We start from the raw sequence: 13,668 nt of genomic DNA, 5'->3' as shown, positions 1-13,668 counted from the left end.
GAAGAAACTTAGCTATTTATTTTTCTTCTTACACAGGAGCAGAAGTAGTTTGGGGTTATGATTTAATTTGTGTAAGTCTTTGAGGTTGTTTTGAATTTGGGGACATAGGAACATTTTTTTTTTTAAAGGGAAACTATGAGTCAATTCAGTATTACTGGGTATTTTAATTTAGATTTGTCATTTAATTTGTCTTAGTTACTTTTCTATTGCTGTGATAATATACCATGATGAAGGTAACTTATAAAAGAAAAAGAATTTATTTGGAGCTTAGAATTTCAGAGGGTTAGAATCCGTGACCATCATGTCAAAGAGCCTGGTAGCAGGCAGAAAGGCAGGCAGGCATGTACTAGATCAATAGCTGAGAACTATTATCTTGATCCATAAGCAGAAGGCAGAGAGAGCACTGGGAATGGTTAGAGTCTTTTGAAACCTCAAAGCCTGCCCATAGTGACACACCTCCTCTAACAAGACTACACCCCCTAATCATTCCCAGATTCCATCAACTGGGGACCAAATATTCAAACATATGAGCCTTATGGGGGCCATTTTCATTCAAGCCACAACAAATCCCAAAAATCTTCTGTGATTATAACTATTATAATGCTATATGGCTTTTCCACACTTAGTTGTATGCCTCTTAATAGAATCAACAGCTACTTTTGAGGATGTAAAAAGAACCCTATTGAGAAACTTTTGTGAAAAGTGAGATAAAAACTAAATTTTCTTACCTTAGAACTGCAAACAGCTACATTAGCAGGGAGCTGGGAAAACTGTTTCAACTCAAATACATCGCGGGTTGCCCATCGGCTCATGTGGTTTTCAGCTCTGCTTGATCCGATTACATTCTGATTTGAGTGGATATACGCCACTTCCTGGACACCATCTAGGAGGCAACAATGTTTATTACATGATTCATCACTATGAAGCAATATGGTTCTAATTATCAACAGTACACTAAGAATAGGATATACCTGCCTTTTTTTTTTTTTTTTTTTGAGCTGAGGATCAAACCCAGGGCCTTGTGCTTGCTAGGCAAGCGCCCTACCACTGAACTAAATCCCCAACCCATACCTGCCTTTTTATTTCCTCTATTTTTTGAGACAGTCTTGTTGCTATGGAGCCCAGGTTAGTTTCAAACCTGTGATTTTTCTGCCTTAGCCCCTTAGCTATGCTTGTTTCCTTCCTTCCTTCCTTTCTTCCTTCTGTCCTCCCCTCCTTTCCTTCTTTCTTTTTGAGACAGTGCCTTATTTTTTAGCCCTGGCTGGCCTAGAACTCACTGTGTACACCAGACTGGTTTCACAGTCAATCTTGTTCTTGACTTCCCAGTGCTAGGATTAAAAGTGTGCACCACCATACCTAGCTATGTTCATTTTAAACTACTATCTTTGCTGTTTTCTTGAGATAAGAGCTCATTCTGTAGCTCAGGAAGGCCTAGAACTCATGGCAATTCTCGTATCTCAGTCTCCTGAGTATTGTTGAAATTATAGGTATAAGCAACTATGGCTAACTTCTTGCTTTATTTTTAATCTTTTAACAATGTTACTATTACAATATTTTAAAAAGTAAACTGAAAAGGAGTTCAAATATGTTTGTCCAGGCTAACTTGGAAATAACTTTCTACTTTCATCAATATGAGAACTGCTGAGATTAAGTAATTACTTAAATTTAAATCTGAAATGGAGATTTTTGTCCCTGAGAATCATGGTTAATGGTCCACCATAGATTTTCTTCTTTGTTAATTTCAAATTATTCTAGGCTTATCTGCTCCTTTAAAAAAGTACTTGATGGCAGTGATGAAAGGGAGCATGGGGTTTATGACTAGGGAGTTGTGTTTGGTTGGTGGTGCTCAGCTTTATTGTTTGTATTTTGTCTTTTTTTGTACACATGCCCAGAGAATGTCAAGATGAGAGCTTTTTAGGAAATGAAAAAAAAAAAAAATTAACTCATAGCTTTTTATCTGAAAGAGGTTTTAAAAGTGGCTGTATTTTTTACTGCTTTCCTTCTAGGCTCTAATAATTTATTTTGAAATTGTGGTCATAAAAGAGGAGGCTAGAACTAAGGCCTGTAAAATTTCCCTCAAACAGCCCTGGCAATGAACCTCGACTGTGACCTCAACACTCTGCTGTTTTAGCCCTGACTGCTCCAACAATCATCAAGCACAAAACACACACTGCTATGTCATGTAACTAAAAGTTACCAGGAAAACATCTACATACAACATAAAATACCACTAAATCCAACTGCTGACACCTGCAGTTAAAAACCTCATATGATTATTTTTGAAAGTGTTTGTAATAATTCCTTAACCCTCTAATTTTACTATAGTAAACAAACCAATTGATAATTTTGTACTAAGTTAATAATGGTACCAAAACATACATATATAACAGGAAAATTTTAAGAGTCTTATCTATAAGAGAAAGCCTAATGTATAAGTAAATAAAAGTTAACAATTAAGGTGCATGTTGCACTTTATTTCATCTTTCTTCATATGATTTATGGGGAATAAGTTAAGATACTCATAAAGCAATGCTAACTCATAATCACTATGTAGATTCTGAACAGAGGCTGTTCAGTCCCTCTGAATCACCAGGAGAAATCAAATAGCAATTAGACAACAAAAGCAGACACCTATGGACCACATGAAAACAAAATTGGATGACAAAACACCCCCATGAGCCCTAAATTGCAATCAAGTGGAGGCAATCTGATAATAGCAAAACTATATGTAGTGGTTCTCAACCTATGGGGTCGTGACCCTTGGGGGTTTGTCAAATGACTCTTCCACAGGGGTCACCTAAGACCATCAGAAAACACAGATATTTACATTATGATTTGTAACAGTAACAGAGTTAAAAAAATTTTACTATGAAATTTTCTATTCATTTTACATACCAACCACAGATCCCCCACCTCCTCCTTCTTCCTGCCCCCCAGAGTCACCTCCCATTCCCACCTCCTCCAAGTCAAGGTCTCCCATGGGGAGTCAGCAGAGCCTGGTACATTCAGCTGAGGCAGGTCCAAGCCCCACCCTGCTACACCAAGGCTGTGCAAGGTGTCACACCTTAGGCACAGGGCTCCAAAAAGCCCGCTCATGCACCAGGGATGGATCCCGATACCCCTGCCTGCAGTTCGAGCTAAATAACTGTCTAACGTATCCAGAGGGCTTAGTCCAGTCCCATGGGGGTCTACAGCTATTGGTCCACAGTTCATGGGTTTCCACTAGTTTGGCTGGCCGTCTCTGTACATTTTCCCATCATGATCTTGATGTCCCTTCCTTATAGAATCCCTCCTCTGAGTGAGGTAACCCAGACTCAGAATGACAAACATAGTATGTACTCACTCATAAGTGGACACTAGATGTAAGGCAAAGGATAACCAGACTACAACCCACAGCTCCAGAGAAGCTAGTTAACAAGGAAGGATCCTAAGAGAGACACATAGATAGCCCAGCAAAGGAGAAATAGATGAGATCTACATGAGCAAACTAGAAGTGAGGGTGGGTGGGTAATGGAGGGCAAGCAATGGGGGATGAGAACATATGGAAATGGGAAGTTCCAGCTGGAACAGGGATAGAGTGGGAGAGTAAGGAAAGAGATACTGTGATAAATGAAGACATCATGGGAATAGGGAGAAACAGGGTGCTAGGGAAGTTCCCAGGAATCCATAAGGATGACCCTACCTTAGACTACTAGCAATAGTTGAGAGGGTTCCTAAACTGGTCTACAGTAATCAGGTTAGTGAATACCCTAACTGTCATCATAGAGCCTTCATCCAGTGACTGATGGAAGCAGATACAGAGATCCACAGCCAAGCACCAGGCCAAGTTCCAGGAGTCCAGTTGATAAGAGAGGAAGATTACAGTTATGAAGTAGCAATGAAAATAATTTTATGGTTGGAGGTCATCAAAACATGAGGGACTGTATTAAAGGGCTGCAGTGTTAGGAAGGCTGAAAATCACTGCTGTATAGTATTCATATCTATATTATGGACGAAGGAAGAAAGTGTGGCATGCATATGAGAGACCTAAGAACAGAAGACCCCAGGATAGCTAACAGACATTTGTTGGTAAACACAAAATGCTACTCAGAGGGAAGGTGTTCTGCTCACCAGGGATCAGGGGTCTTACAGTAAGAAGGTCTCAGGAGAATGCAGCAAGCTAACTATATAATATAAATTTCTACCCTGGCTCACCTACTGGTGCTGTGAGCCCAGCAAAGAGAAGCAAAATGGGGAGGTAATCAGAGTGAGCAGGATAGCAGGATTCAGCACTACAGAGGGGAATAATTCCACCTAAAAAAAGGTCAAGAGAGAATTATCTGGGTCAAATCCCTGAAATTGTGTGTGGGGGGGGGGGGGGGGGGAGAGAAAGAACAAGCAGTAGAGTGATATCTCTGTCAGAGACAAGGGATCACAAAACAAATGAAAATCACAACAGATGTCAAAACAAAGACAGACGTTTTCAGACCATGAAGAAAACACAAACTAACAATACATATAAGGTCAGGCAGTGGTGGCACATGCCTTTAATCCCAGCATTCAGGAGGCAGAAGCAGGCAGATCTCTGAATTTGAGACTAGCTTGGTCTATTTGAGCAAGTTCCAGGACAGGCAAGGCTACACAGAGAAACCCTGTATTAAATTCCACCCCCTCGCAATATGTATGTATGTACGTATGTACGTACATACATACATACATACATATATATATATAATATATATATATATATGTAATTGGAATTAGAGTAATTTAGAAATGAGTGATGAATGTCTCAAAAAGACTTAGACATTAAGAAAATGTCCTTTGTAAGTGAAGACTAATCTAGAACACTAAGAGGAAATAAACAGATAATGACAAAAACACTAACCAAATTAAAAGATAAAGGTAATTTAAGAGACTGATAAATTCTCAAGAGCAGTGACAAAGCCTGAACATCTGGACCAGAGGAGAGACTTGAACAAGTGACTAACAACAGCACAAATGCTCCTGAAAGACAGACTGAGTGGAAACTATACTGCATATGAGAATACTGGCTCAGAATAAACACCAAACACAAGCTGGTGAAACCACTGGACAAATGAAAGGGAGATCATTTTCTTGTGTACTGGGAGGAGGGATGAAAATGAAGCTACATATTGAAAATACTCAACAAAGTGTGAGCCAAAGACTTCATATCCAGTAAAACTGGGTTTCAGGGTACACACCATTATCACAAGAACCTCAGAAGAAAAAAAAAAAAACCCTCAGCAACTTGTCTTAAAAAATTTAGCTGGGCAGTGGTGGCGCACACCTTTAATCCCAGCACTCAGGAGGCAGAGGCAGGCAGATCTTTGTGAGTTCAAGGCCAGCCTGGTCTACAGAGCGAGATCCAGGAACGGTGCAAAGCTACACAGAGAAACCCTGTCTCAAAAAACAAAAAACAAAACAAAACAAAACAAAACAAAATTTTACTAGAAAACAAGGTCTAGATGATCCAAATGATTCAGAGACACTGACACAAGGACTGAAAGGGACCATGAAATTTCTAGTTACCTATATACCATGAGGGAGTAAAACCAAAGGGGAAGAACATATAGTCCTGCCAATGTCTCTGGGAGTTTAGACAAAGAGTATCCATTGTAAAAATGGAAAGAAAAGGAATAGTATGGCAAAAAACAAAAACAAAAACAAAACAAAACCTGAAAGAATGTTCCTAATGATGCTATTTTGGTAATAATACTAAGCAAGTGCTCTACTTCTGGGATACATCTCCAACCTTTACTGTGGTATCATGCCAACTCATTCTTTCACTACTGTGTTATGTGGAACAAAGCAAATAAGCAGTTATGGAACATTATAACTAAATCATTCTCTGTATGTGACCAGAATGATCAAGATGAAAGAAATAGTATTCAAATATAATGGAGACAAGAGAGAACTTTCTAATTAAGTACTACTATAAATATGAAAGTATAAATACAGTTCATAAGGTATATTCATCATCCATACAACTACATAAAATATATGTGCATATATATTCATACACAAATGAGTATATGTGTAATATACACATTAAGATATATAATTATAAATATAGTACATAAACTATACATGAATACAAATAATATGACCACTGAAAACTCCCAGAAATACTACTGATTCACGGGTAATACAGAGGTCAGAGAACAGGTCTGACTGCTGAGAATAGTGAACAAAATGCAGATTGAGGGAAACTCTGTAAGTAAATTATATGGTAATGAAAGGATGGAGGAAGATTCTTACAGATTACACAGACTACATAAAATGAAGTGGACAAGACTAAACTATGCTATCACAGAATACATATCCATGTGAGAAAACCTTAACAATATATGTAAGGAATTACTCTACAAGTCAAAATAATTGGTTATATGCCACAGAAAAGCTGTGATGAGGGTGTGCCACATGAAGGGACATTACAGGGAGACAGCAAAACTCTCTCCTCCTGTAGGTGGCCTTCCCTTTGCCCTGCCACTTCATTATCCTTACTTATTTCTGCCTCAATGCCGCATCTTGATTTAAGAATTATTTTACAGCTAACCAAATGATCTCTCATAGAATATATAAATGAAGAACAGAGAAAGGTTTGCAGAATGTCTTTGGTTATAGTTACCTAATATTTTATCCATTGAGTCACACATCTGCTCTTGACTGACAACTCTTTCATGTAAAAGGCTTGCAGGTTTCCTTGGTATAAAAGTGCTATTTTTCTTATCCGGGCCAGGCAGCTCGGGGAACAAACTGATTTTATCTTTTACAGTCTCTGCTCTGTGACTTAGTTTAGAGAAACTCAAGTAGCTGACAGATAAATTGTCATCTGAGGATGAAAAATCATCAATAACCCGAGAGCTACAGTGCCCATCTGTTGCACACACTTGTTTTGGTCCCTTTGCTGTTGTAGGAGTCTCATGAAGCTTCCTTTTGTTTTCCTTCTTTCTCTTAAACTTCAAGGAAGTAGTAGCTCCTTGCTTTCTTATTCTTGACTTGGGGAACATGTCAATGTCATCAGATTCATCGCTAATATCATCTGTACCTTTTCTTTTCCTAACAGATTTCAAGGTCATGTTCTCAGGACTCAAAGGTTTTGAAACTGGTCCATTTCCTTTGCCACTGTTCTGTCTATAATCAACATAATTTATTTTCACAGGGTTTTCTGTTTCAGAATCATCTTCAGATCCACCAAACAGTAGCTTAAAGCGTATACAGTTATTAGGGACTCTCTGAGCTGGATACTGTGTGGGAAAGATCACATCACTGTCTTCTGACTCTGTATCACTCTGTCCCATGCCATGATGTCCAGCTGTACTGTGATACTTTCTCTCATCATCAGACTGAGAAGAAACATTCTGTTCTAGAGTCTTCTTACTTTTATCAAAACCACATTTTTCATTAGGATTTTGGATGTTCTCTGATTTCCAATGTCCTGAAGTGCAAACAGAGTCCTGAGTTTTCTGACAAGCAGCCTGTTTGGCTTCTGCTGACAGACATGTGGGCTGCTCATTAGAGCTTTCATCACTGGAAGCAGCGTTTCCATTGCCATCCTGGACTGACTTACAATTTGCCTCAAACAATTTAGAGAACCCACACTGTAGCAAAGTGAGCTGTGCTGAGGGTCCTGGAGTTCTACTGGAGTCAGAGACACTGTGTTTAGCACTCTTTCCTGACTCATCATCACTGAAGTCACTGTAGAGCTCACAAACTTCTGTGGATTCTTGACAGTCAGGGTCTCTAGGCTACATGAAAAAGCAGACAGAAACATTAGAAAACATGAGGGAAGGGTTGTATGCAGTGGTGCATGTCTGCAGTAAGAAAAGCAAAAGACTTGGAAAGTAGACAGGAGGATCAGGGGTTCAAAACCATCCCCCACTTCACCTGGAATTCAAGGCCAGTCCTGACTATATAAGACCCTGTCTCAAGAACAAAATTTGCTACAAATTTAAATTCAGTTCCCTTTTCACAGTAACCCAAGTTAAGGATAACCTTCAGTTCCCTAAAATTAAGGCTTAATTTGTTAATATTTTTGGAAAGTAATCTGATACTTTTGCCAATATTTGATATTTGTGTTTATCTATATTTAAAAAAAAAAAAAGTTTAATCTGGGCCAGCAAGATGGTTCAGAGGGAGAGACGCCTTTGACCAAGCCTAACAAGCTGAACCTGATCCTCAGGAACCAACTTGGTGTGAACACAAAATAGGTAAATAAACAAGTTTCCCAAGTTCAAGGTCACTCTGTTCACATAAACTTAAACCTCAAAAGAAGACAAAAAACAAACAAACAAAACAACAACAACAACAACAACAAAACCATCAAGAATAGCAACATAAAAATCTTTTGCACCGGGTGGTGGAGGTGCAAGACTTTAATCCCAGCACTCGGGAGGCAGAGGCAGGTGGATTTCTGTGAGTTTGAGGCCAGCCTGGTCTCCAAAGCCAGTTCCAGGAAAGGTGCAAAGCTACACAGAGAAACCCTGTCTCGAAAAACAAAACAAAAAACAAAACAAAACAAAAAATCTTTTGCATGTTTCTTGTATCTTACACCTAACATGGCCTGGTAACAGCATAGGTTTCATGGCTGTGTGATGAGAGCCTAAGATCATAGACTCAAACCAATACAATACCTGCTTTGATTTACAGAATGATTTTGATACTTGGATTTAATCTTAGATACATACTGATGGTCCATTTAACTTGTCCTTCAGTTAAAAAGAAAAAGTCTGTTTAAATTGGGGTTGACTGCTCCTGGATTTGTTTTTATAAATACTGATCACCATAAATAATTAATTTTACTCATCCTATTACTCTGCGTCTCTGAGTTTTAAGAAAACTTTCTATTTTTACATACTGAAAAATGAAGGAAGAAGTAAAAGGAAGACTGTCACAGCCCATGTTTTCTGGTTACTCACTGTTTCTAGTTCCTGTGCTGAAGGTCCCCCTTTCAGCCATGTTGTGGCTGTCATGATGCCAGCTTCCACTTGGCCTTCTCTCTAGAATGTCCACAAGAAGAATATAAACAGCTGTAAATATAGAGTGAAGCAACCAGAAAAACAACCAAGGCAGGCTAAGTGTAAGTGGCTGTGCATTCTTAATAACATTTTCTCATTTGCTAAGTAAGAAACTCATAGTTTCACAGAAAAGAAAACTAGTGTCTATGCTCAACTCCACTGAAAGCACTGCTAGGAGGCATGAAGTATCACACACTTGCCCAAGAATCCTGTCTATAACAGCTATTCTTACATAATTAAAGAAAGAGCACACTGCAGCATCCAAGCATCACAATGCTGAGTGTTAAACCACTCCAGTTTGTGTCAGTAGTACATTTGCTATCCATGTCCACTACAGAACATTACTGGGCTGCTCAGCTACTTGGAGTCAGTAGTTACTATAGAACACCAGTCACTACAGAGCAGGACACAGACAATACAGGCCTTCTTTCCCATTCACCAATGCTCAACTTGAATGATTACTGAGATGCTGACATTACATATAATACTGATAGCACATGTACATTATGTGACAGTCCTTTAGCTTCACTGGTGCTCATCCTGAATGACTATTGAAGCATTCATTTAACACTGACAGTACATGTCCACCTGTGTAAATGTCCTTTACTTCCATCCAGACTAAAATTACTCAAAGACAGGAAGTAATTTTCTTGAACTTTATTTATGATGCTTACTAAATGAAATATAGTCAAGAATATTACTACAAAGTCCCAAAAGCCAAGGTAAACAACCTGGAGTTCTCCTTGGCTGTTTCCTCATTTATATAACAAGGAGATGGAAAAGGATGGTATTCCAGGGCTTTATGATATCTACACTAATATTAGTTGGAAAACAGGACAATATTCTCAGTGTTCTGGTAAATTAATGAACTTAAGGAATTTTTAAAGCCATGTAAGTGTCTCATTTGAAGAATAAGAAACATCTGTATGCTGAGCATGAATACAGCTGAGAGTTTGAAATACTGGTGTGGAATTTTTATTGGGAACAGAAAATAAAAATCTCTAAGAGACATGAGAGTACATCTCAGGGAGTATTTTGTAACTTCTAATCAAAACATATTTTACAGTTTTGTTTATTTAGGAAAATCTTAATTTTTTTTAGCTCTTAATTTCAACAGCCACTTTCAAAACAATAAACTCCTCTCAACTTTGTCTGTCTGAAAACGGCCACAGAGACCATACTATTTCATATGTGGATTGGGTATATGCATGTATATTATCTATAAGTATCTATGAGAAAGCCTTGGCTTTGAGGTACAATTCATTTCCCAGTTCTTTAAAGGTAGAAATTCTAAACAGATATTTTTGCTAAGAAAATCCAAAAATTTCTCTGAAAAGGAAACACCAATTGTATTTGATAAAACTGTACTTAAATCATCCCTGAAGAGGTCCCAGAGTAGCTCCATACCTCCAGGATGTCTCTTGTAAGACATGACCCTTGGGACCTTAGTCTGAAGAGGTTGTGGACACCAAAGAGCTCTCCCCGATGTTCTTTTGATCCTTGTACGGCTTCAAAGTATCGCTTGGCGTTTTCACTTCCAACCACCACACAGTGAAGTTGCTGTAACAGAGAAATACAAGATATTTTTGAAGTGTTTGCTCCAACAGTATGTCAGAATTTCCTGGCACTCCCTGCATATACACAATTTTAGTCGGGTTGGCTAAACTGCCTTAAGGAGAAGATTTTGTTTTAATTTCCCTGCAGATGTTGCCATTATGGTGAAATAATAATAATCTGTTCACCTTACTGGAGCAGGCATCTTACATTTCCTATTTTATCTGTTTTTATTTTATATAAAGATATATACCATTTTAGCATCACCATAAGGATGTACTCTCTATTTGCCATTTCATAATGTAATATAAATATGTAAAATTTAAACATGATCTTTAGGGAAATATACACTGATAAAAAGTCTGAGTTTCAAATGGTCCAGAAAGAAGAAAAGTGATAGCTCCAGGAAGGAGAGGGCAAACATGGAAAATGTTACCAGACAGGAATTTGGAGTTGGGCAAGTTTGAAGTTCTTTGAGCTGTTCATCCAATTCTTCTGTAAAGTTTTCTAAATAAATTGCATGTATATGTATACCTATGTACATGATATAGATGAGGCAAATTTCAAAATGCCAAACTTGATTGCACATGGTGCTTCAAATTGGAAGGAACACAGGTGCTGTGTAAATGTTATTTCTAAGGACAGATTATCTGAATTACTGCATGGTAGCATGCACACCCAAATCCTAAATTCACGTCCCTCTTGAACAAGAGCTCTCCCTTGGAACCTTCTGGATGTCTTTGCAGTGCAGTGCAGCTACAGAGAAATAGTTTCATGTATAAACATTTTTTATATGAAGTAATATGGTTCAGGGATTAAGACTTGCTAACCACAATCCAGTCCACTGTTGTGCTCTTCATTTTCTTCAACTGGTCAATAGTGTGTTTAAATACATGATCATCTCAGCCTATTGCCATGGTTATTTGAAGCAGGGTAGAGACTGTCCAAGTATTTAGCCTTCTAGGTGATGAGAGTGACTTTCTTGGGTATAGCTGCAAAATGTTTGAGCTGTTTTACTTGTTTGCTTTCAGTATTTCTATTTGTTGTTTTCACTTGGGAACAGACAACCGCTGGCTTCACAGTGCACAGATGAGAAGAGTACATACTAAGCCACCTTACTACACACGGTACTCCAAAGAGTCCTCAGGAATCCTTTTTGGCAGTAGTGGCTATCTGATTTTCTGTGGTCTTCCCCTGGCTGAGTTCCACTGAGTTTCTTTCTTTCCTGTCTTTAAGAATTCCTTAAACAATTTCTGGGCCCTTGAGAAACTTTCTGTGTTCCAATATATTTATAGTTGTTTTTTGTTCTTAGTTTTTTTATTCTTTTCTCCAAAGAATGTGAAGCTCAATGTATGTATGCCTGATGTGCATCCTTGTTTCAAATTCCAAACTATCTTGAAACCATGTGTTATACGTTTTCCTTATATGATTACTACCTTATCTTTGTATGTATCATACAAGGTTCTGAACACATACTGTCTCCTGAAATTTTTCTATTATATATTATTTTACAGTACACAATAAGCCATTCTAGATAAAAGTAAAAGTGTACATAATAATAGGTTGAAAAATACATGATTAAGGAAACAATACTGATAACCAGTCTAAGACAGAACTCAAAACAACAGGTCCTAAGAAACAGCCTCATTTTTTTCACCAGTGGATAAGCTAGAAAAGAAATTCTCTCAAGTAGTTCCAAACTATTCCCTTTAGAGCTAAATGATTTAAGAAAATAAACTGCTGTGCACAATTCTATTTTTAGAATGAAGAAGTTAGCATGAGTTCTAAGACTGGATCATTTTTAGGTTAACTACTGCCACATGTGGAAGATGTTTGTTCTTAAATAGATGCCAGCCAAATATACAAGGAGCAATTCAAATTTAATACTTGTAACTAAACTTGAACCTCAGTCCAGACCTTCTTAAATTAGCAATTCTAAATGAATAAATATTTATTTATAGGTATAAAACAACAGAAATTAATATCCTATACATATTAAAGAGTCAATGAGATTTCAGATGAACATTCAGAGCACCAAGTTCAAGCTGCACAATCTCATTTATTGAGCATCTCCGCAATCAGTTTCCTATGGTGTATCCGTATCACTAGGGCAGCTCTCCTCAATCTTTTCCATGTCCCAGCACATACAGAAGATAGTAACCCATGAACATCAACCTGAAGTAAAAAGAGGATTTTTCTTAAATCCTAAGGTTGGAAGATGGCTCAGGCATTCCTGCCATGAGTTGTGAGATCAATGCCTCCGTGCACCTGAAACTCACCTATGGTACACATATCATACCTTGGCTCACTGTGTGGGCGGAGGTGTGACCACATTATTTAAATTGTGATCAGTGTACTAGCTGAGTACTAGCATTCCTGGGTGCTAATTAAAAATGCAGTCACCTAGCCAGTGGTGGCTATGCATTAAATCCCAGCACTTAGGAGAAAACAAATAAACAAACAAAAACAAACAAACAAACAAAATGCAGAGTCTTGGGCTGTACCTCAGATCTACTTAATCAGAACCTGTATGCTATAAATTCCCTAGGTGATTTAAATGCACATCAAGGTTTAAGAAATATTGCTTTAAGAAGCTTTCAGTAGTAAAATCCAATGAACTTAGCAATTACTCTATTTCACGCAAGTGTATTTAAGAGTATATTTTATAATCTTAGTAAACTCATACTAGAGTAAAATTCAAAACTTCTTTATACAAATTTGTTACTAATTTCTGAAAATAGACAAACGTTTACTTCTTAGAATGAGGCATATTCTTACCTGCTTGTAGACCTGCCGTAAGTACATGATCTCCTCCACAGTCCCCAAGGATATCAGCCTAAGCACTTTCACATCTCTATACTGCCCAATCCTATATGCCCTGAAAATTAAAAACAGTAAGTCAACTATAGTGATATTTTATTTGTATTGAAATGTGATTTTATTTGTATGTTAATAAAGTTGCCTTGAGGTCAGAGCAAGCCAGAGCAGAAGCTGGGGGGTAGTGGTGCACGCCTTTAATCCCAGCACTTGGGAGGCAGACCTAGGTAGATCTCCTGTGTTCAAGGACACAGCCAGCATGGCAGACACACACCTT

The 13,668-nt window shown here is 38.0% G+C and overlaps 1 protein-coding gene across 8 annotated transcripts in view; it reads right to left on the bottom strand.

Moving 5' to 3' along the window:
- Window positions 1-13,668, bottom strand: part of Ercc6l2 (ERCC excision repair 6 like 2) — a 166,249-nt gene that overhangs the window by 103,444 nt on the left and 49,137 nt on the right. For all 8 annotated transcript variants that reach the window (XR_004945064.1, XR_004945065.1, XM_036189131.1 and 5 more), the window contains 5 exons: window positions 13,353-13,452; window positions 10,428-10,580; window positions 8,922-9,002; window positions 6,632-7,751; window positions 729-883 (listed from right to left, as the gene is read on the bottom strand). Coding sequence is in view for 6 of the 8 variants with exons in the window: in XM_036189131.1 (XP_036045024.1) it covers window positions 729-883; window positions 6,632-7,751; window positions 8,922-9,002; window positions 10,428-10,580; window positions 13,353-13,452 (1,609 nt within the window). In the remaining 2 variants the exon portion in view is untranslated. The remainder of the gene's footprint in view (window positions 1-728; window positions 884-6,631; window positions 7,752-8,921; window positions 9,003-10,427; window positions 10,581-13,352; window positions 13,453-13,668) is intronic.

This window comes from Onychomys torridus, chromosome 5 (genome assembly GCF_903995425.1).
Source record: "Onychomys torridus chromosome 5, mOncTor1.1, whole genome shotgun sequence".
NCBI classification, from domain to species: domain Eukaryota; kingdom Metazoa; phylum Chordata; class Mammalia; order Rodentia; family Cricetidae; genus Onychomys; species Onychomys torridus.
This window is presented reverse-complemented; position numbering and strand designations above follow the sequence as displayed.